This window comes from Ochotona princeps, chromosome 17 (genome assembly GCF_030435755.1).
Source record: "Ochotona princeps isolate mOchPri1 chromosome 17, mOchPri1.hap1, whole genome shotgun sequence".
Lineage (NCBI taxonomy): Eukaryota > Metazoa > Chordata > Mammalia > Lagomorpha > Ochotonidae > Ochotona > Ochotona princeps.
In genome coordinates this window covers 10,361,198-10,388,515 of record NC_080848.1, presented here as the reverse complement: position 1 = coordinate 10,388,515, position 27,318 = coordinate 10,361,198, and the positions used below count along the sequence as shown (strand labels likewise).

General features: G+C 49.6%; 1 protein-coding gene across 1 annotated transcript in view; it reads right to left on the bottom strand.

Moving 5' to 3' along the window:
- The window catches only part of PITPNC1 (phosphatidylinositol transfer protein cytoplasmic 1), a 231,914-nt gene extending 214,212 nt beyond the window's left edge, over positions 1 to 17,702 (bottom strand). The window contains exon 1 of the mRNA XM_004592974.2: positions 16,723 to 17,702. Within this exon, the coding sequence (XP_004593031.1) occupies positions 16,723 to 16,770 (48 nt within the window). The 5' untranslated portion in view covers positions 16,771 to 17,702. The remainder of the gene's footprint in view (positions 1 to 16,722) is intronic.
- Positions 17,703 to 27,318: the final 9,616 nt, after the last annotated feature.

Below are 27,318 nucleotides of genomic sequence, written 5' to 3'. Positions count from 1 at the left end.
ATAGTCAGCACTTCTCCATAAACAAAGAACTTCTGTCTGACCCAGCCCCCCGACCCCCAGGTGCATAACCCAAGAGGAATGAAAACAGATGTTTAAATAAAAGCTCATTCATAAATGTTCATGGTAGTGTGGTTCAGGACAGCCCCAACAGATAAACCTAAACAGTCAGCCAATGAATGGATAAACAAAACGTATATCCATACAGTGGAGTATCCCTTAGCCATGGAAAGCCATAAAGTTCTATTTCATGCTGCAAAATGGACATTGGAAACATACTTACATGAAATGTCCAAAATAGGTAAATCCATAAAGAGAGGCACAGGTTAGTGGTTGCCAGGAACTGGGGAAAGTGGGAGATCAGGAGTGACTGCCAGCGGGTGCACAGTTTCTTCAGAGAGTTCTGAAAATATCCTAGAATTAAATAGTGGTGATGTTGTACGGCCTTGGGGAGATACTGAAAACCACTGACCTGTACATATGTTTAAAAGTGAATTTTGTGGAATGTGAATTATTTTTTTTAATTAATAGGAGAAATAGCAAGCTATCAAAGATAGCACCCATGAGATCACATGTCTAGGGGACCTGGGATGGGGGGCAGGCTTACTGGGACTGTTTAGTGAATATATCACTCCATTTGGTAAGCCAGGAAGTGGAGTTATGTGTAGATTGTTTCAAACAGTTTCAATATTGAACTTTTAAAAAATTCTCAAAGAACAACATATTTTTGCTAGAGAATCAAACCACAATGGAGATAAATTTAAATTTGAATGACCATAAGCTGGAGGTCAGTCAATCATCTCAACTAAGCGACCATCCCTAACAAAGCACTGTGAAAGCCACCATGTGGAGTTGAGGCAGGTGGTATGGTGGTGTGGCTCAGTGGCTTAAGCCATCACTGGCAATACCAGCATCTCATACTGGAGGACCGGTCAAGTCTCAGGTGCTCCACCTGTGATCCGGCTCTCTGCTAATGTGTCTGGGAAGGTAGCAGGTGATGGCTCCAGTACTTGGACCCTGCACTCATGTGGTTTTGGTCTTGTTTGGGCCCTGGACATTGCGGCCATTTGGGCAGTGAAACAGAAAATGGAATCTCTCTCTCCTTAAGTGAACCTTAAAAAAGGCGACTCAAGACACACTTGGGTTTGGGTCTAGAGCATACCTAGTGAACTGTAAAGAACTTGTTCCCCGCACTTCCTTCTGCACCTGAAGTCATGTGTTTTTAAAGCCTGGACTTTGATAACTTTAGATTATCACACATTCTCATCTAGGCTCTATTGCAGTTTAGCTGGTGAATACTCATAGAATGGCATCTTGAAGTGCCTTTTTGTAAGAGACGGTCCAGATAGACCCAGAAGCTTTCTAAAAACAATCAAGGTGTTCCTCCAGACTTACAGTAGCTTTAAGATAAAAAATTGTGACCTATGCTTCCGTTTTTAGTGAAGAATGGAAAACGTAAATAGCCTTTATTGAACAGCTGCTGAATTTACATTCTCATTTCTGGGATCTATGCTACAGATGCACACGTTTCAGTAAGTAAGTCAGAAACATACATCCACTTTGGAGCACTGAACACAGCAATACAACCAACTTGACAATCAATCAGGGCCAACTTCTCATTGGCTGTGGAAAGCAGTGATGCTGCTGTGGAAAGCCAATGGCATTTATGGTACTGGGTTTGAACCCAATGCTGCTACTGACTTGTTTCAGTGGCTTTGGCAAATCCTCCATGCCTCTGTCCCCACAGGTATAAAATGAAGCTAACAGGATCCACTTTGGAGGATAATTCAAGGATGTAATGAGATAATGAACACAATGGAGCTGGTATTCTAGAAGGTTCCACAACCACAGGCCCACCATGCTTTCTCTTCCCCTGAAAGCAAAAGTTTGCTAAGTGAATCTCCACAAACACAAACAGATCATTTTAAGGAAATGCTTACACCCTAGAAAAACTGGCTTTACTGTTCTCTAAATTCTCTCCTCCTGCCTATTACATTATAATCCTAATGAAACTATTTCACAGATTAATGAGAATGAACAAAATTGAATCAGTAAATAGGGAATAATCCATTCTTGAGTTGATAGTTATAATCAATGATTCCATGATTATACCCAAATACCTACCATTCCACACAACAAAGATAAGCAGTGACAACCTGCTTTTTATAATCGAGATGTGGGGAAGTTAGCGGTTTGGAGAAAGACAGGAAGCTGCTCCCAGCACGTCTGTGGCTAAGCCAAGGGAAGTAGCTAATACAGGGGACACCTGAAGCAAGAATCCAAAACACTTGGTCAACACTTGAAACCTGCAGATGCCACTCAGAACATTCACATTTCCAAGCCCATCGTCACAGCTGTGGTGGGGTGGGGCCTGCTGTAAGAAATACACAAACAGAGCTGAGCTGAGCTTGGCCATATGTGTTGGTTCATCTCATCAAAAGCAGCCAGCAGGTAGACACGGCCTCTGACAACAGTAGCACTGGTGCTGAGCACGAACAAAGGAACAGTTCCAAAGATTTCATCATTGGGTCCTCCCATCTCTACATTAGAGCAGACATCTGCACACTATAACTCAAGGAGCAAACCCAGCCGTCTGGCTGCTTTGTATGTCCTCCTACTATGTACCACATAATGACATGTTGGTCAACCACAGACTGCATATGCCAGGCGAGGGGAGTGCTCAGAGCTGAGACAGCTCTGCAGCCCAGGGACATCATAAGCATTGGACGTCAAAGCACCGTACATTGCACACGTGCTGTGTGCAGATAAGCCCTCGGCACGCCAGCTGTGTCAAAGTCAAGCTAATATAAACGCAGGGCACACATGACACATGATGATGTTCATCGAAGGCTCTGCAGTTGGTTTAGATGTTTACTGCCCGTGTGTTTATTGTGGTTGTGGATGTCAGCCTTCTGCTTAGGTCTGGTGTGCCAGGCAGTCACATGCATCTCCCGTTTCAAGTCTCTGCATTGCATCAGGAGGTCACCTCGTGGAGCAGGTGTTCAGCCTAGCAGCTAACACACCAGTCAAGATGTCTACGTCTCACTTCACAGAGCTTGGCTTTCCTCATTTCATCAGATGTTGTCTACACTGCCTTTTACGTTATGAGGCCAGGGTTCGATAGCTGCAGTAGACACCTCAAGACCCTCAGGACTAATCGATTTCTACCTGTTTATTGCAAAAGTTGGCCAAGCCCTACTCTGGAACAGTGGGTTCAATATTTCTTAAAGGGCAGAAATGAAGACAGCCAGTGAAAACAGGAAGGGAAACTCGAAGCTGTGTCATAAATGGACTTGTTGCAGGAATTGTTGACAATAAATGATGACAGATGACTGACGGATGACCAACAAGACAACATTACAAGTTTCCTGAAATTCTTGGAAGCAGCATGTGGAAAGGACTGGTGTCAGTGTCACTATGGGAGGAAATGGCCATGAAAACTCTAGAGTTATATATTAAGCAAACAAACAAACAAAAAAAACAAAGCATGGGCTGGCATTGTAGTGCAGCAGGTTAAGCCACTGCTTGAAACATCAGCATCCCACATGAAAGTAATGGCTCAAATCCCAGCTGCTTCGTTTCTGAGCCAACCCCCTGCTCAGGCTCCTGGGAAGGCAGTGCAAGATGGTACTTGGGACCCTGTCACCCATGTAGGAGACCGAGATGCAGTCCCAGGCTCTGCGCTTCTCCTGGCAGCTGCAGGCATCTGGAGGGTTGAATTAACAGATGGAAGAACCTTACTCTCACACTCTGCCTTTCAAATACATTAAAAAGTAAGTAGATCTTTTATTTAAAAAAAAAAAAATCTCCAAGTGGACAACCTGGTAGAAGAGGTCATACAACAAAAGATCCAGCACCTTGTGGGTGGCAGGTATTTAAGCCAAAATACAAGATGATCTCCTTCCAAGATAACCCTAGAAGGGATCCCTAAAGCAGGTAGGGCTGGTCTAATGTTCAGAGTCTTCCTGATTTTATCTCAAAGAAAAGAAAATTTAAGCCAGGGGGGAACCCCACCATCAGTTCCCACCAGGAGATAAGTTTCATTGCACAGCATTTATTTATATGTGAAGCTTATGTTAATGCCCAATAAACATATAGATCCATAAAAGCAGGTCTGTTAAAAAAGAGACCTTCTGTTTACATAAAGAGCACAACAGCTATAATAAGAACCCCATTGGGGTTATTTTTAGGAGGAGGGCTCCGGTTACACACAATAAGGAAAGGACATCCACAGCTAGCTAAAACGAGCTGCAATCTTTCCTTGAGTTACTACAGGAAATCGGCATGGCACTGCTTGAAAGAGGGAAAATGTCTATATATAAAATGGAGGCGGGAGGAATGTGTAAAAAAAAAATGCTGAACTATAAAATACACTTGGGAGCACAGTCACGTGCTCTCCCTACGCTGGACTGCTTCACACATAGTTTCATGAACGGCTGCACAAAGCACGGCCACCTGTTAAGCTTTTATTTTGGTCCATCTATTTTCAAAAGGCCATCTTGACAGCCAGGCAAGAGACATACCACCATGGCAACATAAACATCAGGTGCTTTGGAATAAGGCATCCAGTGGGGCAGGTGGTTGGCACAGCAGTTGGGATGCCATTAGGATGCCCTCATTCCACATCCTAGTGCCTGCCCTGCTCCCAATTGAAGCTTCCTGCTAATGTGCATCCTGGGAGGCAGTAGGTGATGATGGCTCAAGTGCCTGGGGCTGTGTTATACCACATGAGAGACCAGGATGGCGTTCCTGGCCCCAGGCTCCTGCTGTAGCCTAGTCCAGTCCAAGCTGTTGGGTATTTGGAGAGTGAAATAACAAACAAATGATGTCTAAGTTTGTGTGTGTGTCGTATCTATTGCAAATAAAAAATAAATTTAAAGTAACCATTGATGGGGCTTGCAGAGTTGGAAATACAAGAATACTTCTATAATCCCCAAAAGAGTCATTATCAGGACACGGGTTCTCACAGAACAAACTCAAATCCTACAGACACCTCAGAATTCCCCATGGACCTTTAGGAAAGTTGAATCTAAAACGTCTATTGTGTTAGGTGGTCCCCAACACAAAGATATTCAACAGCAATGGACGATGGCACTTGGGGCACAGCGTGACCGTCAGGTGTTCATGCAGCCCACGAGCCTGGGCAAGCATCATGGGCACCCAGATTTACCGAGTAGGCCCCAGGAGCGGCTCACAATTCGAAAAGATCCAACAAAAGCAGAAAGGCATCCATCCTGTGTGGAGAGGTGATACACCCACCTGTGTGTCTTGGGGTTGCCCTGGCGTATGTATCAGGGTAGGAAGGCCCCTCCTCAGCCTGGGATTCTCATCGCAGGACTAGAAGCCAGCAACTCAGTGCTTACAGTGCACAAGGTTAGCCCTGGCCACCCCTCCCAACTGCACCAAGAGCGGTTTTGTTCTCTACAAAGGAAGAAGGCCAGGGAGGCCCTTGGGCTACACAATTCTTTCTCCAGGCCTCCAGCAGGTAGCCCTAATGGGGGCCCATTCTGTAGAAAGACCAGTGGTGTGACCCAAAGCTCCTGTGACAAGAGAAATTAGGGGACTTCGGCTCTCAGACGCAGTCCTGATCCCCCTCTTAAAAAAAAAAAAAACAGGATGGGTTCTAAGAGATCAAACCAACGTTAACACCAGAAACCACTCCTCGGGAACATGTGCCAGTGGCTGAGCACCTATGTCAATAATGGCTTATTTTAAATACTCTTGACCCTTCCCGAAGTGTTTTTCTTGGAAAAGCTTAAGGGGATTATCCCATTTGGACAACTAATATCCTAATTATTATTTTTTCTAAAAAAAAAAAAAAACACACAACCATCCTCATGCTCTTTTTCAGCCAGATCTTGGCAAGAAAACCTCCCCTAAGCACACCGGTATCTGCAGCATCGTAAGTCACGCTGCTCCAAAACATAATTACCCACAGCCGCCGCCAAGTTTCCGTCAAAAAGCAATCCAAGACGTGCACTACCGAGTGCTGAATCCGACGATGCTGCAGATGCCTCCAACCAGGCAGTAAGGATGTCTAAGCAAGACTGGAGCACCCCTCTTTCCAGGCTTGGAACCTCCTCCCTGCACCCCAACAACTTCATGCAATTATTGCAGCCAGACTCTGTAGTCAGACGGGGAAGAACTAAACAATCACATTGTATATCCATACACCTGTCTTGTGATGCTGAACAAGAGTCTGCGTGCCCAGCATCAGTTCTAAGCCAAGCATGCCTGCTCTCTCATCAATTTAAGGAGGCGACAACAGTCCGGAATAAATTAAAAAGAATCCTGAGTGCTATACTATAGTCCACATACAGTGTGACTACAAAAGAATAGTATTAATTTGCCCTGTTTGTAAACTGGATCTGAAAGCAATGCCAGAAATTTCCATGGGGTAGTCTTCCCAGAGGGAGGGCTAACTAGATAACTGAACAGTACACACTGATTGTTTCTAAGTCTTTCCAATCTGCTTACCTCCACCTGACAAGTTTAACTTTTCAACTCAATGTGCCCCAGAGGCGGTTCTGCTGGTCTGTCCCCAGCATGATTTCAAACACTCACGGGTGTTCAGGAGCAACCAGCCAAGTTGATGGCACCCATGACAGCCACAGATGTTCACTGCCACTCGGGGGAGCCATTTCCAAGGGTGTAAGGGCGGTTCTCTCAGCACAAACACAATGAATGTTGACACTGAGGGCAAGATTCACTCTGAGGTTGGGCAGAAGAAGGTCACTGGGCTCAATAGCTGGGTACAATTGATCGTCTGATGGGAGATAAAACCCACTCTCTTTTCTTACTGTGCATCCTGGTTTGCCGTTGCTGATTCTGGGAAATCTAAGTGACTTCTAAATTATGTTTTTCAGATCAAGATGGAAATCAATCACCTTCTAAGTTCTTTCCACCTTTAGAATTTGGGAGATAGAAGAACAGGGAGGAGCGAAGTGTCCATGGCCTTGAACTGCCTTGCTGAGATGTCAATCTAGGTATACCACTGACCAGCCATGCAAGCATTCCCAGTTCACATCTGCAAAATGGACCCACTGACGTTTTTCTCAGAGGACGAAGGGCAACAAGAAGAGACTCAATGAATGCAGTCTCTCTTTCCTTTGCACTTGAGGAATGAGGAAACGATCTTCAAAAAGTTCATGAAAAAATGTACATGATGAAAAACCTCTGCACAAATGTCTAGCTTTTTTATACTGAAGCTTATCTCTGAATCCCATTTTTCCATGAACTTTTTCCAGTGCTGACTATTTCATCATGACCCTACAGGAATGGCATTGGCAAAATCCCAGTCAGGCAAGACCTTGTGATCTGGGAGAGCTGGCTAGGTCCCTCATTGTCAGGACTAAGTCATCCAGAGCAGGTGACAATGTATGTCAGACTCGAACCTGGAGATGGTTCAGATAAGTGGCCTGAGCACCCAGCACTCAGCACTCAGCTTCGGAGGCCCCGCCCAGGCCCGCACGGAACTTCTTCAGGAAGTTTGTATGCAAGATTCAGAAAAAGGGCACATTGCTATCTAGACAGGCCCTAAACGTATCTGCAGAGACAAGAGGTAGGCGAAAGTTTGCCACTACAACAAAAAATAAACTTGCTATAATTTTTAAATCCAGAAAATACTGGCAAGCTGCTGGGATCATCAAAGATCTAGCAAATCAGAACCAGAGCATCTAAGGCTTAAACAATTTAGCCATGGAGCAGCAGAGCGGATGAAGACTTGAGTTATTCTCAGTTGATTCATTTTCTTCTAAAGAAACACAGCTGAATTATTCTTAGTGTTAAAAAATAAAAAGAAATACGACCAAACGCATGCTCATCTGGATCAGAATAAAATACAGCAACTACAGAGCTGGGTGGTGTGTGTGTGTGTGCACACGCCCAAACTACAGGGGACTGGGGAACAACAGTCTTTAGGGATTAACTGCTGAGAGTGAGTGTTGCAACAACATGATTATAGGTTGTCCTCAAATTACATCGGTTTGGCCACTCTTACTTCCCTAGGTGATTCAATCTGGGAGAGAATCACCACCCTAAAGATGGCCAGATATGATGCCAGAGGAACAAAAGGATGACGACAGTGCACTGGGGAACAACAGGAATCCTCTAAGGTCATGTTTCACCTCAACTTCAAAGCGGCCGGGAGAGGGCGTTCAGCTGTCCCACCTGCATCCTGAGTGCAGCTCTCAGCTCCCAAACTCCAGCTTTCTGCTGCTACAAACCCAAGGTAGGCAGCATGTGATGGGGCAAGCAACTGACCGACCACCCATATGGGTGACCCAGACAGAGTAACTGGCTCCCAGGTTCAGCCTGGGGGCATCTGGGGAGTGAACCCAGGGAGGGGGAACTTGCTCACTCTTTCTCTCTCCTCGAATAAATAGTTTTAAAAAGGAACACCTCCCTCCCATTAAAATAAATAAATAAAAGAAGACTCAGTGGCTACATTTGATCAAGAACTTATTTAGGCTCTGTACTTTAGATGCATGGGTCGACTTCCATTAATGTCAGAAACGGAGTTTCAAGAGATGGCCCCTTTTGTCAACTTGCTGGGAAATGGAAGAATGAGTCACTTTAACCCGTGATGTCAAAGTCTTGGTGAGCTCTGGCTCTAGGGTTTCTAAGTCAACCACCAGACAGCCCAACAGGAAATGGCAGCGGAGCCCAGACCCCTTCCTCTGCCATGGTTTGCCAAGCCAACGGCCGCAACAATGTGTCCACCTGCCTTCCTGGGAACTGGGCCTCCACCTCTGGCAGAATTTTGCCATCCTAGACAGACTCTCAAGACAACCACAACAGGGCCCGGCGGCGTGGCCTAGTGGCTAAAGTCCTCGCCTTGAAAGCCCCGGGATCCCATATGGGCGCCAGTTCTAATCCTGGCAGCTCCACTTCCCTTCCAGCTCCCTGCTTGTGGCCTGGGAAAGCAGTTGAGGACGGCCCAAAGCATTGGGACCCTGCACCCGCGTGGGAGACCTGGAAGAGGTTCCAGGTTCCCGGCTTCAGATCGCTTGTTGCGGCTCGCTTGGGGAGTGAATCATCGGACAGAGGCTCTTCCTCTCTGTCTCTCCTCTGTGTATATCTGGCTGTAATAAAATAAATAAATCTTTAAAAAAAAAAAAAAAACCATAACAAAGCCCAAGGTGGGAAGCATGGCAACACCCATCAGACGTCAGCAAAGCCAAGGGCACTCAGGCCCCTTTCCTCCCCACTGGGCCGTCTCAGATGGCACGGCATCTCCCGTCCAACACGCCCAGCCGCAGCCAGTGCCTTCTCATTGTCCACCCCTGGCAGCCACTGTCCCCTCCAAAGGTGACTTCAGGGCAACTCTTCCAGCTGTGACCACTTGTTCCTTTAAGCATCATGCCCTGGCTTCATCTGTGATCATTCAGGCCAAACATGGCAGACTTTGTTTTCCACGTGGCTGCAGAAGAGAATCACCACCTTGGAAAAGCTTGTCTGAGGTCAGGCCCACCAGAGCCATTTCCCTGAGGACAGAGACCTGATGACATTCTCAGAACACAGGTGTCTGTGCTGAAGTTAACCTATCAGCACCTCTATTCAGACAAACAAAGAAGGCCTTACTGAGATGCATTTTGCAGACCAATTCAAGGATTTTTAAAATAGTTGTAGGTGTGAATGCTGCAGCACAATGGATGAAACAGCCCAGATCGGCTAGCATCCCTTAGCTAAGTAACAGCTCAAAGCCCAGTTCTGCACCTGGGAAGGCAGCAGAAGACACCCAAGTGCTTGGGCCAGTGGGGTAATCAGATGCCGCTCAGCCCTCTGGCTTCTGCCTGAACCTTTAGGGAAGTGAACCAGCAGAGGGAAGATTCTCATTCACTCTGCATTTCAAATAACTAAATCAATTCTATCTTAAAAAAGAAAATCGTATTTTGTGGAATAGTGCCACCACCACTAACATCTAAAATGGCCGAGAAACTTCTTTTAAAAGATTTATTTATTTATTTGAAAGGCAGAGTTACAGAGAGGAAGAGACCGAGAGAGCGAGGGATAAACAGATCCATCTCCCAACTACTGGTTCACTCCCAAAATGGCCACAACAACCAGGGCTGGGCCAGGCCAGAGCTTCATCCAGGTCTCCTACTTGGGTGCAGGGACCCAAGCACTCTTCCAGGTGCATCAGCAGGGAGCTGGATCAGAAGTGGAACAGGTGGGACTCGAACTGACAACCATATGAGATGCCCATGCTACAGGCAGTTTAACCCCTTGCACTCCAGCATCCACCCCAGAGAAACTTCTCTGGCATCATCTGGCTAGGGAGGTCTGGAAGGGCAGGCTGCCTCGCCAGCTGCTCCATCCCCAGCACCTGGCACGTGGGAGCTCCATCATGTACTCATGAAATCAATGTGTTGACACAACCCTTAGTATCCATCTGGAACTTCCACATCCCCACATCTCCTAGATCCAAAACAGCTTTCTCCCAAAGGAACTTTTCATCCAGCTCATCTGCCTGTGGAGGACAGAACGACCCCTGAGAGGCCCACTGCTCAGGGGGCACATCTTTAAATGCTTAATCTCCTTCCTCTTGAATGCACTGAACCAGGCCCAAGGAGGCAAGGCCTTTTGCAACAGTCTGGGAATCAGAGACAAGGCAAGGAGACTTGAAGTTGCCGAAAAGCTACACAGCTGACCTTGTGAGAGCCACCTGTCCCATAGTGGAGAGCAGCGTGTGACAAGAAATGGCAGGTGACTTTTAGGGGCCAGCCACTATTGGATAGCCAATAGGACTAAGAAAGACAGGCAGCCTGGGCAGCAGCTGCATTGCAGTCCTGGGGAACCCTGAGTGGGCAATCCTGCCAGGCCATACCCAGACTTCTGACTGACGGGAACTGCAAGATAATAAAGGGGCTGCAGCAAGCCACGGTGTGCACACAGCTTTATTACACAGCCCTGGCAAACTGGCCTATGCCTCCAGGAGTTAGGCAGAGACCAGTGTAATCCCATAACTTCCAGCAATAGTTGACCTCAGGCCTAACAGCAACTTTAAAATGGGACTGTCTTTAATAGGAAAACATAAAATCTCAGGAAGTACAAACTGGAAGTGAAGAGCAGGTGTCTGGAGCAGTGAAGATGTTGCTTGGGACACCTGTGTTTGAGTCTTAGCCCTGCTCCTAATCCTAGCCTCCTGCTGATGCACACCCCGAGATACAGCAAAAGATAATGGCTCCAGGGGTTGACTCTCTACCACCTGCACAGGGGACCCAGATGGAGTTCCTTGCTCCTGGCTTTGGCCTCGTCCACCCAGGAGCGAGCCAATAAATAGATCTCCCCACTCTCCACCCCCATCACTCTTTCAAATAAATAAATCCTTATAAACCCACACATGTGTAAAGACTTTCAGGTTTAAACAGAACAGCAGCTGGAGCTGGGAGCCTGAGAGCTGACAAGGGTGTCTGGGTGGTTGCCTCCAGATCCACCTCATTGCTTTGTTCCCATTGGGTTCCAAGTAAGTAGCGCCCCCTGCAGGTGTGCGCCACTGCAATGCTGTTTACTCGAACCCTACATTTTGCTAAGTTGCTGGTGATACAGTACAAATGTAAAATTTCCCAAGACAATTTTTTCAAACTTTACCCTTCCAGATCTGATTTTTTTTATAGTTTTAATATTTATAATACACTTGGACTTCATCCACCTCATCACCTACAAAAATCTCTCTACTTGGGAAGACCCTCCCCCTAAATTCCTGGTTTCTCGGGCTGAGATAAGGAGGTGGGTGGCTGGCAGGGTACCCCTGGAACTCTCCCTTCCCTCTGCCGGTGGGCTCAGTTTGCTAAGGACACCTGGAAGCTTCCTGCCCACTCACTACAACGTCACCTGGTTTCTAAGGCTGTTTTTTTCTCTCTCTCTACACAGGGACAGGAGTGTTATGAAGTGTTCCCATAATGGTTATCCAAGTGAACTAACCAGAGACCAAGCAGGCCAAAGCCCACGCGGGCCACCAGGCACCTGCAGCCTTCCGGGGGCGGCTAGAGCAACGAACCTAGACGTGCTTTTCCAGCAAGTTCGGTGCCTGAAAACCACATTTACTGCTTGTCCCTGGGTCCCCACTGCACACTTTCTGAACTATCAAGTCTTGATGACTTTCCCGCTCTTTCAAACACCCTACTGACCAACACTCTAGAATAAGAGAAATATCTTAAAGAGCATGAGTGTTGGCACTGTGTAAAGACTCCTACCAAAACAGTATTTTTCATTCACCTGAAACAGCTCCCTTCAATCAGACAAGGGCCCTCTAAGTTGACTTTTAAAAGCCTTAGGGGGCTAACTCGGGGATGTAACAAAAAAGCAAAAGTAGCTACCTACTTTTAACTAGGGTTTTGTTCACCATGATATGCATTTTTTTCTACCACCCAGAATCTGCTTCATGTGACAGGCACTCACCCCCAAATCCAGAGGAAAAGCAGTGTCCTTCAGGTACAAAGTCAATGGCACTGCCTGGCCAGGAGGACAGCATTGGCTCCTTGTCTGTTCCGTTTGTGGCGAAAGGTTTGCACTTAGCCATGAACCTGCCCTTCCTTTCCAGGTGCCAGTCTCACCACTAAGAATGACCTCTGCAAGGGAATCCTGTCTGCTGGCCATGGGACAAGCCAAAGAGGCTCCTTGGCTCACCCGGAAATGAAACTCACCACCCCAGCCTTGGCTCCTTTCAACGAGCCTCACAGAAAACGCTTTCACAATGTCACACATGTGGTACTTCTTAAGCATAGTCACCGTTCTGTGGGCGAAGAACCCCAGGGAAGGGCTGAGAGGAATCCACAGGACCCTGGGCCGTGATACCCTACAATATCACTTAGAACCTGGTACAAGGGCAAGGCCAGGATACCCAACTTCCAAACGCCTTCCGTCAAGAACTTCTGCCCTGATGTGTTGCCACAGGGGCTTCCTGAGAATTGCTCACAACAGAGGAAAGCATGTGGTTGGCATTTTGGCACCTCCATTCTTGTCATCCCCAGAGTGACACCACCCCAACTCCCAAATCTGTTCTCAGAAACAGAAGTAAGAAAATTCTTCAGGGACCCAGCGGAGCCCGGATCAAGTGCACTGGGCTCCCTGCCAGGGCAAGGAACACAACTGGATTCAGTTTTTAAAAATAAATAAATAAAAAGCTATTTTTTTCTTTTCCCTTTCCTGTGTTCTTGGAGAGGGCTTCAAGAAGCTCCCCCAAAGTGTTCACATGAGCGTGAATGCAGTCAAAACCACAACCACCCAAGGGTCCTGCCTCCCTGGATGACGTTAGGGCATGCTGAGCCCCTACAAGGTGCGGATAGGAACCTTTGCCAGGGAAGACGACCTTCATACTGCACTTCAAGGGATCTTGGCATGGTGAATAGAAGGCCGGTTCCAGGAACAGCATCAACAAGTGGCTGGGGCTGGGGCTGGGAGGAAGCGGTCTGAAACTCCAGCGTTGGCGTTCATCAAGCCACACAAACCAAAGTCACTCCAAAACAACAACATGCAGTCTAACCACTGGGCTTAGTCTACAAAAGCAGCTAACACCTCTCCACGTGACCCCTAAGGAGGCCCAAGGTCACAGTCTCTAACCACCATCAACTAGAGACAGCCTAGTATACTCTTTTCACACACAGGCCCAGCAGTAACATTCTCTTCCAGCAAGGAATCCCAGAGGAAAGAGAAAAGGGGGAAACTGTGGGGCCCTCTAGAAGTCAGAACTTGGCTTCTAGACTGGACTTGACCTTCAGCCATGAGATGGGCATCTAGGTGGGCCTTCTGTAGGTCTGCTTTTCTCCTCCCTAAAACAAAATGGCTCAACAATAAGTCATCTCTGAGGATCCTTCCAGTCTAAAACTCACTGGGGAATCTAGAGCACCACATGTTTCGAATGAAGACAATGACAACTTTCTCTTCATAGCAACTATCAGCCCCCTGGGGGCTTTTCCCCACGGGAACTTTCCAGCAGGCTTATGTTTAGTGCAGGGAGGACTGCGCTGCACACACACCAGAGGAGGGCTACTCCAACGAAGCTCTTCAAATTCAACGGAGCCCAGGAACTCACTCTTCCTCTAAGTCTTTGTTCTGAAATGAGTGCTTAAACATACACACACTCCAAAACCACCAACACTCTGATCTGCTTCATTTTTATCTCTCAGAGCTGCTCTTTTTTTTTTTTTCCTGGAATTAGGAACATTTCATAAGTTAAAATAGGCCTAGAGAGGCAAAAGCCAGCCAGGGCCCTGGGACAATTCAAGAGGCCCCTGATATTTCACGGACTTGATAGTGCTGACTTATCCTGTTCTCTAGAAAGGATTTTCCTTGTCCCGGATTAAATGCTAGTGACAGGCAAAGAGCAGACTCAGGAAAAACAAATAATGGGCTTTTATCATGGCTCTCCTTCTGGCTTGGCTATTAACTAATGGAGCAGCCTAAAGCACATTACTAAACCTTTGCAAATCTCAGTTTACTCATCTGCCAGAGGCGGGGAATAGCACACCAGTTCTCTCCCTGCCCCAACCCAGCCCCACCACAGCATTTGACAGGGAAATGGGATAAAGCCAGGAGTGACACAGCTCTCTCCAAAAGGCAGGCACTTGCTTCATGTGCAGAACTACACCTGCTATTAATTAACTGGTGGTTAAACAAATGCTCGATCCAGGAGATCCACGGAGGTTGAAAACTCACCCCAAGACCCGAAAGCCAAGTCAGGTTTCCAAAAGTCTACCAAGTTGATGGGAAACGCATTCCTTGAAAAACCTGAGTTGCTTCACAGTTCAGTTTTCAGAGTGAAGGTCACGGGAAGCAAGGCAGATTGGGGTTGGCATGGTCTGTGGGGTGAACAACCAGGGTTTCCATGGTCTCTGACCTTGGCTGACCAAGCTGGGCCAGGTGGCCCATCTGAGCCCTTTAAGAAAGAAACCTCTGAATCGCCCCCTGGCTTCTACAACATAGTGGAAAATGACTTCAGCAAGGGAACCTGCAGAAACTGAACCATGCTTATCTCAGTCTAAATGCATGACACATGAAATGACTTAATCATTATACCTATTATAGGTGGAGTCCGACTTTGTCCGCCAATTAAGAAAGGAAGGGGCTCCACCTAGACCACTCAGGTGCAATTATCTCACTGCCTCATTGTACTCCAGGCACCAAAAACCATGTGGAAAAAGCCTTCCATCTGGCTAGGCTGGAGAATGCAATCAACCAGGATACAGAGTTGTAGAGCTGCAGAGAAAATTCTAGAACAGGCTCTTTCCTCCCCCCTGCCACCTGTATTGGTGTGTATCTCATGCCGTCCCAGCACTGCGATGACATTCCAAACTCCTATCAACCCAAGAAGTCCTAGGGGACACGCAGCAGAGGCACTGGGACCCCAAAGCTGAACTTGCCCAGCTCAGTGGCCCAGGAGGTGCCAGCGTCACAACCTCTGCAGGCAACACTGAGTTCCTGGGTTCCATTCATTGGCTTTACCTTCCAGTTCCCCACAGGGCCCAGGGGGCTGCTTCTCGGCACCCATTCCCCAGGCTCATCCCGCACCACCCAGCTCCTAGTGGGAGCTGACACACGTGTTGCAATTCAGAGCTACTTGGGTCTCGCCTGAACCCTTGTTTGCAGGTGCTAAAGACCACAGGCCCTGGTGCGCACCGCCACGCTCCTGGTTATGCAAGGGCACATGGTCTCTGTCACGGAAGGGTGACTCGGGAACGCATGGATGGACTTGGCTCTCGACAAGGAAGGAAGCAGCACAGGGCGAGGGTCGCTGACTGTCCCGTGTTGCCCGCACCCCCTCAGCCACGCTGCCTTGACTGGCTTCGCGCGCCCTGCTGCCTCCGGGACAGGCTGAGCAGTTGTGAAATCAGCAAGAAGGTGCAAATGTAGGAGAGGGAGGAAGAAAGGGAAGCCCGGGTGAGAATAATCCCCTCTGAGTCACCATTTCCTGAATGCCGGAGCTCGCCGCACGCGGGAATCGAAGACTGGAGCCCGCGCCGAGCTCGCGGAGGCCAAGACCCCCCCACCCCGCCAGGTCGCGACGGCACCCCGGGAGTGGGAGGTGGGGGGGCGGGGACCTGGGCCCGGCACCCGCATGCTGGGGCGCCCTCGCGTGGCTGCGCCGCAACCTCCGGCGCTCCGGGCTCGGCGCGGACGGCGCTCCCCGCGGCGGAAGAAACAAGACACGCAGAAAGTTTCCGAGCCAGGCGTTTGCGAAACCACGAAGTCGGATCCTAGAGCCCCGAGGCGCAGGCTTGGCACGAGCAGGGGGGGCCCAGCCCGAGGCGACCTCGCGGAGTTGGGGGGCCTCCACGGACCCCGCCCGCCCCCTTCCACTGCCCTGGGCCTCCGGACCCCAGGGGCGCTGGCCTTGTCTCCGCGTCGCGTCTCCTCACGGCAAAGCGGGGAGAGGAGGCAGGGCCCAGGCCAGGACGGGGCAACCCGTGCACCCCGGCTACAAGGGCTGCCGGGCTCCCGCGTCTGCTTTATGCATTTTGTTCATTGAAGGGAGAGGGCGCGCCAACTCCCGTGGCGCATTGTGAGCCCCGGCGAGCCGGATTCTGAGTGTCGTCGCCCCCACCCCCAAGAGCACACCTGGAGTCCCCCACACCACCCAGGGCTGACAAGTGGGACCTTCAAACGGCCGGCCTACCCCAGCTCCGCTCCGGGAGTCTGGGAGCGGATGCTCCACCGGGACGCTTCCACCTCCCTCAGGGGTCCGGGGGGCGGCGGCGGCGGGGCCCGGCCGGGCGCGGCGCTTACCTCATCCACGGTGAGCGGCATGCAGATCCGGTACTCCTTCAGAAGCATGGTCCTGCCGGCCGCGGACCCTGGGGCGTGAACTAGGGTGTTTTGGGGCGGGGGGCGCCCCCAGACCAGTGAGACTGCCGCCCCGGCACAGGGCAGGGCGCTGGGCGCAGACTGGCGAGGCAGCCGCGGCGGTGCGCGCTCAGCTCCGGGCTTCCTCCTCCGAACCCCAGAGCATGTCAAGGTTTTGGGTCCCAGCGCTCGCGGCTCCCCGCCTTTTCCTCGGTGAGGTGGTCCTCCCGGAACGCGGTGTTGCAAAGTCAGGGAGCGAGAGAGAGAAAGGTGGACCTCCCGCTGCAGACGGCTTGGCTCGGCAGCCCCCGGGGCGGTCGCAGCAGTCGCCGAATCAGGACATGCCCGGCAATGGGCAAGCGAGGAAGGCAGAGCTTTCCAAAAATTGGAAGGAAATGCACCGAAGTCAACCGCTCAGTTCGCCTGGGGAGGCAGAAGAGCCCAGCCCGGTCGGCGCGCCCCGCGCTAATGTCACCGGGAGCCGAGATGCTGCTCCCCGGCCAGACAAAGGCTCGCTCGGCGCCTCTTCCTGGGCGGTAAACAAGGTTTCCTGCGCTTTGCGGGACAGGTCCCTGAGCCGCTCCCGTGCTGAGCTGGGAGAGAAAAGGGGAAGCCGTCGCCGCCGCCGCCGCTCGACTCTACCCGGCCGGGCCCCGGTGCCTCCACCCTCGGCGGGCGGCTGCCAGGGGCGGGCGAGAGGAAGCTGGCGCCTTCCGTGCGCGCGTCCCCTCCCCCGAGCCCCTGGGCCCCCCGAGCGCCGTGCGCGCCCGCGAGTTTGCAGCCGGCGCGCCGGGGCCGAGAGTCCGCGCCGAGCCGCAGGGAGCCTGGGGCCGGGAGGTGGTGCGGGAGGAGCGAGCGCGCCGGGGCTGACATCAGCAGCGGCCGCGGCGGGGAGGGTAGCCCCATCCGGCCAATAGGGAAATGGCAGCGAATGTGGAGGATTTAAACAAAACAGCATGTCTCTTTCCCCTCTGGCTGCGGGCCGTGGCTAGACAGGGCACCGGGCAGGGGGCGGCTCGGATCGCCCGGTGGTGTGGGAGCTCCCGTTGTTCCGTCAGCATTTCAGCTGCCAAGGCGCAACCAGCGACCCTTGACCTTGGCCTGGGGGAATTTTTATTTTTTATTTTCACAAACGCCCACCAGGAGCGTTTGCACTTTGGCCGGCTAAGCAAGGCCGGTGCTGGGGAGGCCGTGGGGCGGGAGCTTGTTTCAGAGAAGGGGTTCTACGGGTGCAGCTCTATGGATGACAATGAGGTTCAGGCAGGAAGAACTGCACCCTCCCTGGGAGCCTGCCTCCTCGGCCTGGCCCGGCTCCTGCTTTTCCCCAGCACAAAGAATAGGTTTTGGCGTCAGCGCTCCTGAGTGCAAAAAGTCACCGTGAAATGTCAGTGAGAATGCTGGCAGTGTTGGTATTTGCTCCCTGCTAAGCAGAGCCCTCCTGTTAGCTGCAAGCAGCACATTCCTGAGGTCCCTGGGAAGCAACTTGTAACTGCTCGGGTCTGTCTTTCATTTGTCTGGTATTTTGGAGATTGTTTTTCCGAAAAGTTACTGGATGAGGAAAAAAAAAAAAAAAGAAGACCTACCCTCAGTGACTCCTGACTGACCTGGAACCTGGAAACAACATCTTTTCTCCAAAGAATATCCACACTCTCATATGGCACACATAGAGCTTGGTGGTGATCCAACCCCCCCATGTCCCCATATTATAGCAATCATGTTTAATGAGGATGAGGGAGGGATTTAGAGCCAGGGTAGCCGATGAAGGGGCTGGTGGTGGAAATGACCGAATGCAGAAATCCTCGGCAGTGCCTGCTAGGGGAGATGACACCCTATAACTAACTGGCTTGTCTTTGGGTGAAAACTCTTTTCCAGATGCGGAGTTGCCTTGCAAAGATTCCCAGCAACTAATTAAAGTGAAACCAAATTCCTCGAGGTGGAGAGTCTAAATCTGACACTGTCTTGCTGGATCCTAACACATTGAAAAGCGGTGATACGCAAGATGCTTAAGCTCTTCCCTCTACTGCTGGAAAGTAAGTGCAGGTGGCTTCGCTCCGGCCCCTTGTCATCCTCCCAGAAGCTGCCAGCCCCTCTAGCCACACAGGGGCGTGGGGCCATGTGGGCGCTACACCTGGCTTGCTGGCCATTTCCCGTCCCTGGAGCTGGAGTACTCTGCTGATGGTTGGCCCTCGGGAGCACCTGCTCTGGGTTTCCCAAGTTGCAAATTGTCCCCTCTGCAGGCATCTCTCAGGGTCTGTGGGGCACTGGTGTTAGGACTGCTACAGACACCCAAATGGCCAGTGCCCAGGCCCCTTAGGGAAAAGGACAATATTTGCTTACAACCTTCATTTCAGATCACCTCTAGGTGACTTATAATACCTAATGTACATCATAAATAATTGTAATAGCAACATGGGAAAAAAACTATACATATTCAGTGTGGATGCTATTTTTAAAAATGTTTTTATGCATACATCCTTTTTTTTAAAAAAAAAAAAGATTATTTTTATTGTAAAGGCAGATTTACAGAGAGAAGGAGAGAAAGATCTTCTATTCTCTGGTTTACTCCCCAAGTGGCTGCAACGACTGGAGCTGAACCTATCCAAAGCCAGGAGCCTCTTCCCACTCTCCCACGTGGGTGCAGGGTCCCAAGGCCCTGGACCTTTCTTGACCACTTTCCCAGACCACAAGCAGGGAGCTGGATGGTAAGTGGAGCAGCTGGGATACAAACCAGCACCCATACGGGATCTCAGCGCATGCAAGACAAGGACTTTAGCCACTACGCTAACCATGCCAGACCCATCCCTGTTTTTAAGTGTTTATTTGCTTATTTATTTGAAAGAAGAAACAACTGAGAGATTTTCCACTAGCTGGTTTGCTCCCCCAAATGTCTGCAACAACTACAGCTACAGCTGGGCCAGGCTGAAGTCAGGAGCCTGGAACTCCAGCTGGGTCTCCCCTGTGGATGGTAGGGGACCATAGACTTGAACCATCACCTGCTGTGCATTAACTGGAAGCTGGATGGGAAGTGGAGGCAGGACTTGAACCTAGACCCTTTTGATATGGGATGTGGGTGTCCCAAGCCTAGGATCATCTGCTAGACAACAACACCTGCCCCTAAAAAGACATTTCCTAGGGGTGGACTTGGTTGGAATGGTAGTTGAAGACTCCACTTGGATGCCCGGCACGATAGTGTAGCACTTAAAGCCCTTGCCTTGAACACACCACCAGGATCCCATTTGGGCACCGGTTCTAATCCCGGCAGCCCCGCTTCCCATCCAGCTTCCTGCTTGTGGCCTGGAAAGCAGTTGAGAACAGCCCAAAGCTTTGGGACCCTGCACCCGCATAGGAGACCTGGAATAGCTCCTGGCTTCAGATTGGCTCAGCACCAGCCGCTGTGGCCGCTTGGGGAGTGAACCATTGGACCGAAGATCTTCCTCTCTGTATATCTGTCTTTCCAATAAAAATAATGAATATATCTTTTTTTTAAAAAAAAGACCCCACTTGGGACACCTGTATCCCATATTAGGGTTGCTCAAATCCTGCACTTCTGATCCAGCTTCCTGTTACTGCCTTGAAAGGCAGCCAATGATGACACAAGATTTGGATCCCTGTTAGCCATGTGGGAAACCAAAATGGACTTTCTGGCTCCTGGTTTCGGCGTAGCCTCCCACTGGCTGGAGCAGGCTTTTGGGTAGTGATTCGGGAGATAGAAGACTCCTCTCTCTCTGCTTTTCAGATAACTAAGACCACATATTTCCTGTCTATTCTGCCAATGGTTTATGGAATCCATGCACCCAAAACCTCAAGTGGGTGGCGCTGTGCTTTTCCCCGCCCTCCTGGTGTTGTAAGGTGGACGTGCTTTGCTCATCAACCGACCTGCACCCTAACCACATACAGCCTGTGCGAGCACAGCTCTCATCCTGCCCTCTCCACGGCTTGCAGTGATTCTCCATGCATGCCCTGTGTGGCAGACGGTTCAAAGCTTTGCACCTGCTTTTCCCATGCTCACCCGTGCCCCTGCTCCAACCCCACCCTGATCTTGAGGTGGCCGGTGGGATGGGCAGAGCTAGCTCTCTTTGTACTTGGACCCTCCCACTGCCTTCAGAGAATGCTCCCCCACCCGACCCCAGCCCCAAGCCAGGTCTTGACAATTTATGTTTTTGGAAAATGACTTGATAAGCATAAGTGCGTTCGGTGGGATAGAGGGATACAGAGGTAATAGGATGGTCCTATTGCCATGCTGTAGGAGACACCTGGGAAGGATCTGAAGCAGGAAGAAAGGGAGGATGCGTTCAAAAGATTTGGACAGGGCTGGAATGGCTGGCTCTTGTCTTGGACCACGCCTGCTAAGAGTGCAGGGACCAGTTGTTCATTCATAACTTGCTCACTCTCAGGGAGGAGGGCGCCATCTCCTGGACAGGCGCGACTGTTCTGTGGACCAGAATGTATCTTTGTGGCTTTTCAAGCTGGCCAGTCGCCATGGCTACTTCTTGCTAGGCCTTGCCGTCCTCATATTAACAATATGCCATCTGCTGTTGCTGATCGTCAGGGCTGGAGCACCAAGGTCTTAGTGTCGCTGGGGAGAGATGCCAGTGACCCACATGGTTACAGTGAGTGACATCCTCTGAAGGCACGGTTTGTCAGAAAGCAAGGTAGGTGGCAAAGAATGCCTGGTTGTTTCTCAGCCCTTCTCTCCTGCCTTTTGATTCCACTCAGTGACCCACCTTGTTGTTACCTGGGCTTGTACCTGACCTGCCTCTGTATGCAGCCTCTGACTCTGGGTCCCCGTTTCTGGAACATTCCATCTCCCTGCCTCCTACCCACCCTCGCTGTGGTCTTTGGGCTCATCACGGCCATTAGTCCTGTCTCCTACAGAACATCGTTCTAGAAAGCTTCACCTTTCTGGATGCCTCAGCCCACACATCTGGCACATTCGCTCTGGCTCTTGTTTGGGTGTTAGTGTGGCCTTCATACATGATGCCAACCATAGTCCTTTCCACCTGTTCTCCAGCAACCCCCAGGTGGTGATCTGCAAGCTGCTTACAGCGGGCTGCTGTGAGGAATGGTGAAGGTCGCCAACGTCGGTTAGATGCGTGGAGGTGTTCACGCGGGCTTCTTGATCTCACGCTATTGACATGTTGTTGGACCCTTCTTAGGTTCTGTGTTGGATTCCTTTTTGTGAAGGGTCTGGCAGGGTATTGAGCAATATCCCTGGCCTCACCCAGCTACGTTGCCATTTGAAATTATTTATTTGACAGAAAAGCAGAGTTACAGAGAGGGAGAAACAGAGATCTTCCATCTGCTGGCTCACTGCCTCAAATGGTCATAACAGCCAAGGCAGGGCCAGGCAGCAGCCAGTGTTTTCTGGGTCTCCCTCGTGGGTGGCAGGGGTAACACATTTAGGCCATCTTCCACTGTTTCCCCAGGTGCTTTAACAGTGAACTGCATCAGAAGCAAAGCAGCTAGGACTTGAACCAGCACTCAAGTGAGATGCTGGCATTCACAGGTGGCAGTTTAACTCACTACTCCACAAGACCAGCCCCCATGAAGATATTTTCTGACTTGCCTTAACCTTAACCTGGATGACTTGGTTCAGGTTATCGTCTAGGTTTTCCCACAGCGTCATTACTGTCTTCCCGTTTTTGCTTCTCGGACCTGTGGATGGGAGCCCTGAAATTGAGCCCACACTCAACAGGGTGCACTCAAGCCCCTCCTGGCCTCTTGCTAATGTCGTTCATGCTCCGACCAGCAGAGCCAGTAACGTGGACACAGAGAGGGTCTGGGGATGAAGCACCGACAGGAGACCAGTGATGGCAGAAATCTCTGCGAAGTCTCGAAGTCTCACTTTATTGCTCCCTCACCTCTCCTTATATACGCTTCCCCCCACATCCTCATTTAGCAGGTTATTGGATACAAATGAGTCCAATTAATCTAGGTGTTTTTAGCCCCAAAACCAGTTCCTGTTCTGCCCAGGCTAATGAGCACTAATCAACTCCTAGGCCACAACAGGTTCACATTTTGACATAATCATGCACTGGCACCACTTCTCCATTCACTTTGTTTTCTGTATTGTGCCAGCATTTGCCACTGGGTGAATCTGAACTATTCCTGTCTTCCTTTGACCTCCCCATAACTATCTTTCTTTCCTTCTCTATATTAGAAAGGCAGAGTTACAGAGAAAAGGAGAGAAAAAGATCTTCCATCTGCTGGTTTACTCCCCACACGACCACACCAGCTGGCGCTAACTGATCCGAAGCCAGGGGCCATGAGCTTCTTCCAGGTCTTCCATGTGGGTACAGGGTCACAAGGCTTTGGGCTGTCCTCGACTGCTTTCCCAGGCCACAGGAAGGGAGTTGGATGGAAAGCAGAGCAACCAGGATACAAACCAGCATCAATGTGGAATCCCAAATCTTGCAAAGCAAAGGTTTAGCCACTGAGCTGGGCCCGCATCACCACCACTTTTAAAAGGCAGATGGGCAAATGCAATGCTCTTCTTCACAGTTTGTTTGTTTTTATATTAAACAATAAAACATTAGTGGTTTTGGGTGTCTCTCTCTCCCTCCTCTTTCGAGAGGCACCCCACCTCCCGGCTCTTCGGAGGTGCTTGCCCCTTCCCCGCTCACCTGGTCCCTTCACAAATAAACTTTTCTGTTTGCAACAGAAAAAAGAAAAAAAAAACATTAGTGGTTTTTTCCTTACCATGTGAGTGTGATCCTTTCCACCTGTACGTCTGTTCTTTCTTGTTACTAAGCTGATGCTCATTCCTTTCCTAATGAAACTATACAAAGGAAGTCCCAAGGCGATTCTTCAGTGGAGACCCATTCATCAGGCCTCTATTAAATATAGAGATTGTCTTTGATGTGGAATAGCTCGTATCTCTGCAACAAATGGCCATAAAATAAAAGGGAATGAAACTGGTGCACAAATTGCTGCACATAGAAAAAACCTGCAGATTCTGTGTACAAAGCTGTAGGGGAGGTTTTTTTTTTTTTTTTAAGAATGAAACTAGTAATACAATCTTATTTTTATTTCATTACCTGCTATTTTTTTTTTCTCCCAGAAACTGGCACAGCATTGCAATACTGTGAGATGAATTTTCTCAGTAAGCCTTTTAATACCTGCAGAATGGCCTGCAAACAGAGAAAGCACAGTGTTAAGACCATCCTATCTGGGGTGGCCTGCAATGCTGGCATCCTACACTGGAGCACCAGCACAAGCCCCAGCTGCTCTACTTCCGATCAAGCTTCCCAATACACCTTGGAAAACAACAGATGATGGTCCGAGTGCTTGAGCCCCTGGCACCCCAATGGAAGACCAAGATGGAGTTCCTAGCTCCTGGCTTCAGCCTCGCGCAGACCTGGTTGTGGTGGCCTTTGAGAAGTGAACTAGTGAATGGAAGTTCTCTTTCTGGGGTTCCCTCTTCCTCTCTGTCTCTGTAACTCTCAAATCCATCATTTTAAAAAGACCATTATATCATAGTTACTAGTTCCTCATTCCAGGCTTGTCAGATTCTGAAGTCTAGCATGGTGACATTCTTTTGGGAGGAAAGTCTTTAATCCTGCCTTCTGAGTATACCACGACCCCAAGGAACCCACATCCACTGAAGAGAGAAAAGCTAGTGACAGATGAAGATGTTGTCTTTGAACATGAGTGTTCTTGAAGAGGAGGTAGCCATGCAACCTTAGCCTCTAGTTCCCTTTGACCTGGATTGTCAACTGATGTCAGTGGAAACAAGTGGTCCTTAGCTATGCAATGCCATCTCGTAATTACTTTTAGTGGAACATTTTAAATGTCAGAGACAAAAAAAGGAAATGATATTCATTTTTAAGCATCATAAAAACATATCAAGGGCCTAGTGCAATGGCCTAGTGGCTAAAGTCCTGACCTCACATGTGCCAGGATCCCATATGGACATTGGTTGGTATCCTATCTGCTTCACTTCCCATCCAGCTCCCTCTTGTGGTCTGGGAAAACAGTGGAGAACGGCCCAAAGCCTTGGGACCCTGCACCCACATGGGAGATTCGGCAGAAGCTCCTGGCTCCTGGCTTTGGATAGGCTCAGCTCCGGCCATTGTGACCACTTGGGGAGTGAGCCAGTACACAGAAGATCTTTTTCTCTATATACCTGCCTTTCTAATAAAAATAGAGTATAAATAAATCTGGAGTGACTCAGAGTTTAAAGGTGAGGTAATCAGCTTGGCTTCTGTAAATGCAGCCATAGGTTCTTGATTAGAGAGAGCCTGTGGAAGATTTGACATCCAGAAGAGAAGGTAGTGTGACCACAAGGGCACGGACTGAGGGAGGCAAGGAATGCTGACCACTCCCACAAAGGGGGCGAGAGCAAGAGGCCAGGGAGAGCTGGCTGCTGGAGCCTCTGCAGGGAGCCCGGCCCCACCACACCCTGATTTTGCTCAATGATGCTCAGACTCCAGACTGGGAGAGAAGCAGTTGCTGCTGGCTCAAGCTACTGAGTTTGTGATAGTGTAGGACAGAAGCAAGAGGAAACCAATGCAGTTCTTTTCACTGACTTTGTTTTCAAAGATTTATGTATTTACTTGAAAAGCATTGCTGGGGCTTGGCGGAGAGAGAGATGTCTCCCATGTGCTGGTTCACTCCCCAAGTGCCCACAACAGCCGGGTGGAGGCCAGGAGCCAGGAACTCCAACAGGATCTTCCACATGCGTGCTGGGGGCCATTAACCACTGCCTTTCCTTGCTTATTGGCAGGAAGCTGGGTTGGAAACAGAGCAGCCTAGTCTCAAACATGGAATGCTGGTGTCTAAATCCATGGTTTAATCCACTGTGCTACAGCACCAGCTCCTTTTTTATTGGCTTTTTTAAAACAAAGATTTATTTTGTTTATTAGAAAGGCAGATTTACTGAGAAAAGGAGACAGAAAGATATTCCAGAAAGATCTGCTGGCTCACTTCCCAAGTGGCTGCAATAGCTGGAGCTGGCTGATGTGAAACTAGGGTCCAGGAGCTTCTTCACATGGGTACATGGTCCCAGGGCTTTGGGCCATCCTCTGCTGCTTTCCCAGGCCACAGGAAGTGAGCTGGAGTGGAAGTGGAGCAGCTGGAAGCAAACCAGTGCCCATACGGAATCCCAGTGCTTGCAAGGGGAGAAGTAGACAATTGAGCCATTGTACTAGGCCCTTTTCATTGGCTTTATTCACCTGGTATACAAATGCTCCTCTCTCCAACTGTGGGCAACATCCTAGATTGCACTGTACCTAGGTAAGTGTTACACTGCTGGGAGAAAAGTACCTAATTATTGAGGGGAATCCTGGGCTTGGTTAATGCCAAATCTGTTAACCATGCCATTGTGCCAGCAGAGTTACCTAGCCTATTCTCTTTTTTTCCCCAAAGATGTGTGTGTTAGAGGGGGTGCCAGGTCCATGAGCCCTGGGGTAAGTAGTCCGGTGGTGCCCAGACTGGGTGGCCTGGGTGCCAATGGCACCAAACAAAGCCCACTGGCTGCCTGGCAGCATGCTTGTAGGGGCTTGGTGTGTAGGGCTGCAGGGGTCTGAGAGATGGCACAGGTGGGGGCATGTGGGAACATGCGGGTCCACTTCCAGAACTGATGGTCTCACCATAGAGTATATGTGTCAAACCTGGGCCTCCTCGGGTGAAAAGATGACAGGCCCAGATGTGCATGGAGGCTTTGGCAGCCCATTGGGGCCTTCAGTGGACATCTGGTGCCATAGCAAAGGAAGGCAGGCATATCAAATTGGACAACTACCCCAACCAAACAAAGACAGCAACTGTCTGGGTGAATGGAGACTAAGATTGACTAGGTCAGCCAATGGAACTTAGTTAGAAGGATTTCTTCATCTTTGGATTGACAAGATTGACAGCATTTCAGAACTATTGAAACCATTTAAGCACTCAGAACATGATCCACATTGGGGACCCTGGGTTGACATTGGGTGCTAAGCTATTCCCCATTCCTGGATACTGGTGGTTGGAAGGGTGGGTGTGACTTCTCTATTTTCCTCCTTCCCCCAGATATGCAGGAAGAAGAAGAAAAAAGATTGGAAACAATGGTCTTACCCATTTTCTCCTGACCCTTGGTCCTTTCCACCCTGATCAATTATGTAAACATCATCAAAAATGAAAACAAAAATTAAAAAAGCAACTAAAAAATTGCTCCTCAATGAGGAGATTACCTGCCCATTTGGGGTGGCATTTAGCACATGATTAAGGCAATGCTTGGAATGACTGCATCCCATATCAGAGTACCATGGCTGAAATCTTCTTCCTTTCTTTCAAATTTATTTTCATTTGGGCCCAGTGCAATGACTCAGTGGCTACATCCTCATCTTGCATGTGCCAGGATCCCATATGGGCACTGGTTCTAATCCTGATTGCTCCACTTCCCATCCAGCTCCCTGCTTGTGGCCTGGGAAAGCAGTTGAGGACAGCCCAAAGCCTTGGGACCCTGCACCCGAGAGGGAAAACCTGGAAGACACTCCTGGCTCCTGGCTTCAGATCAGCTCCAGCTCCAGCTGTTGTGACCACTTGGGAAGTGAACCAGCAGAT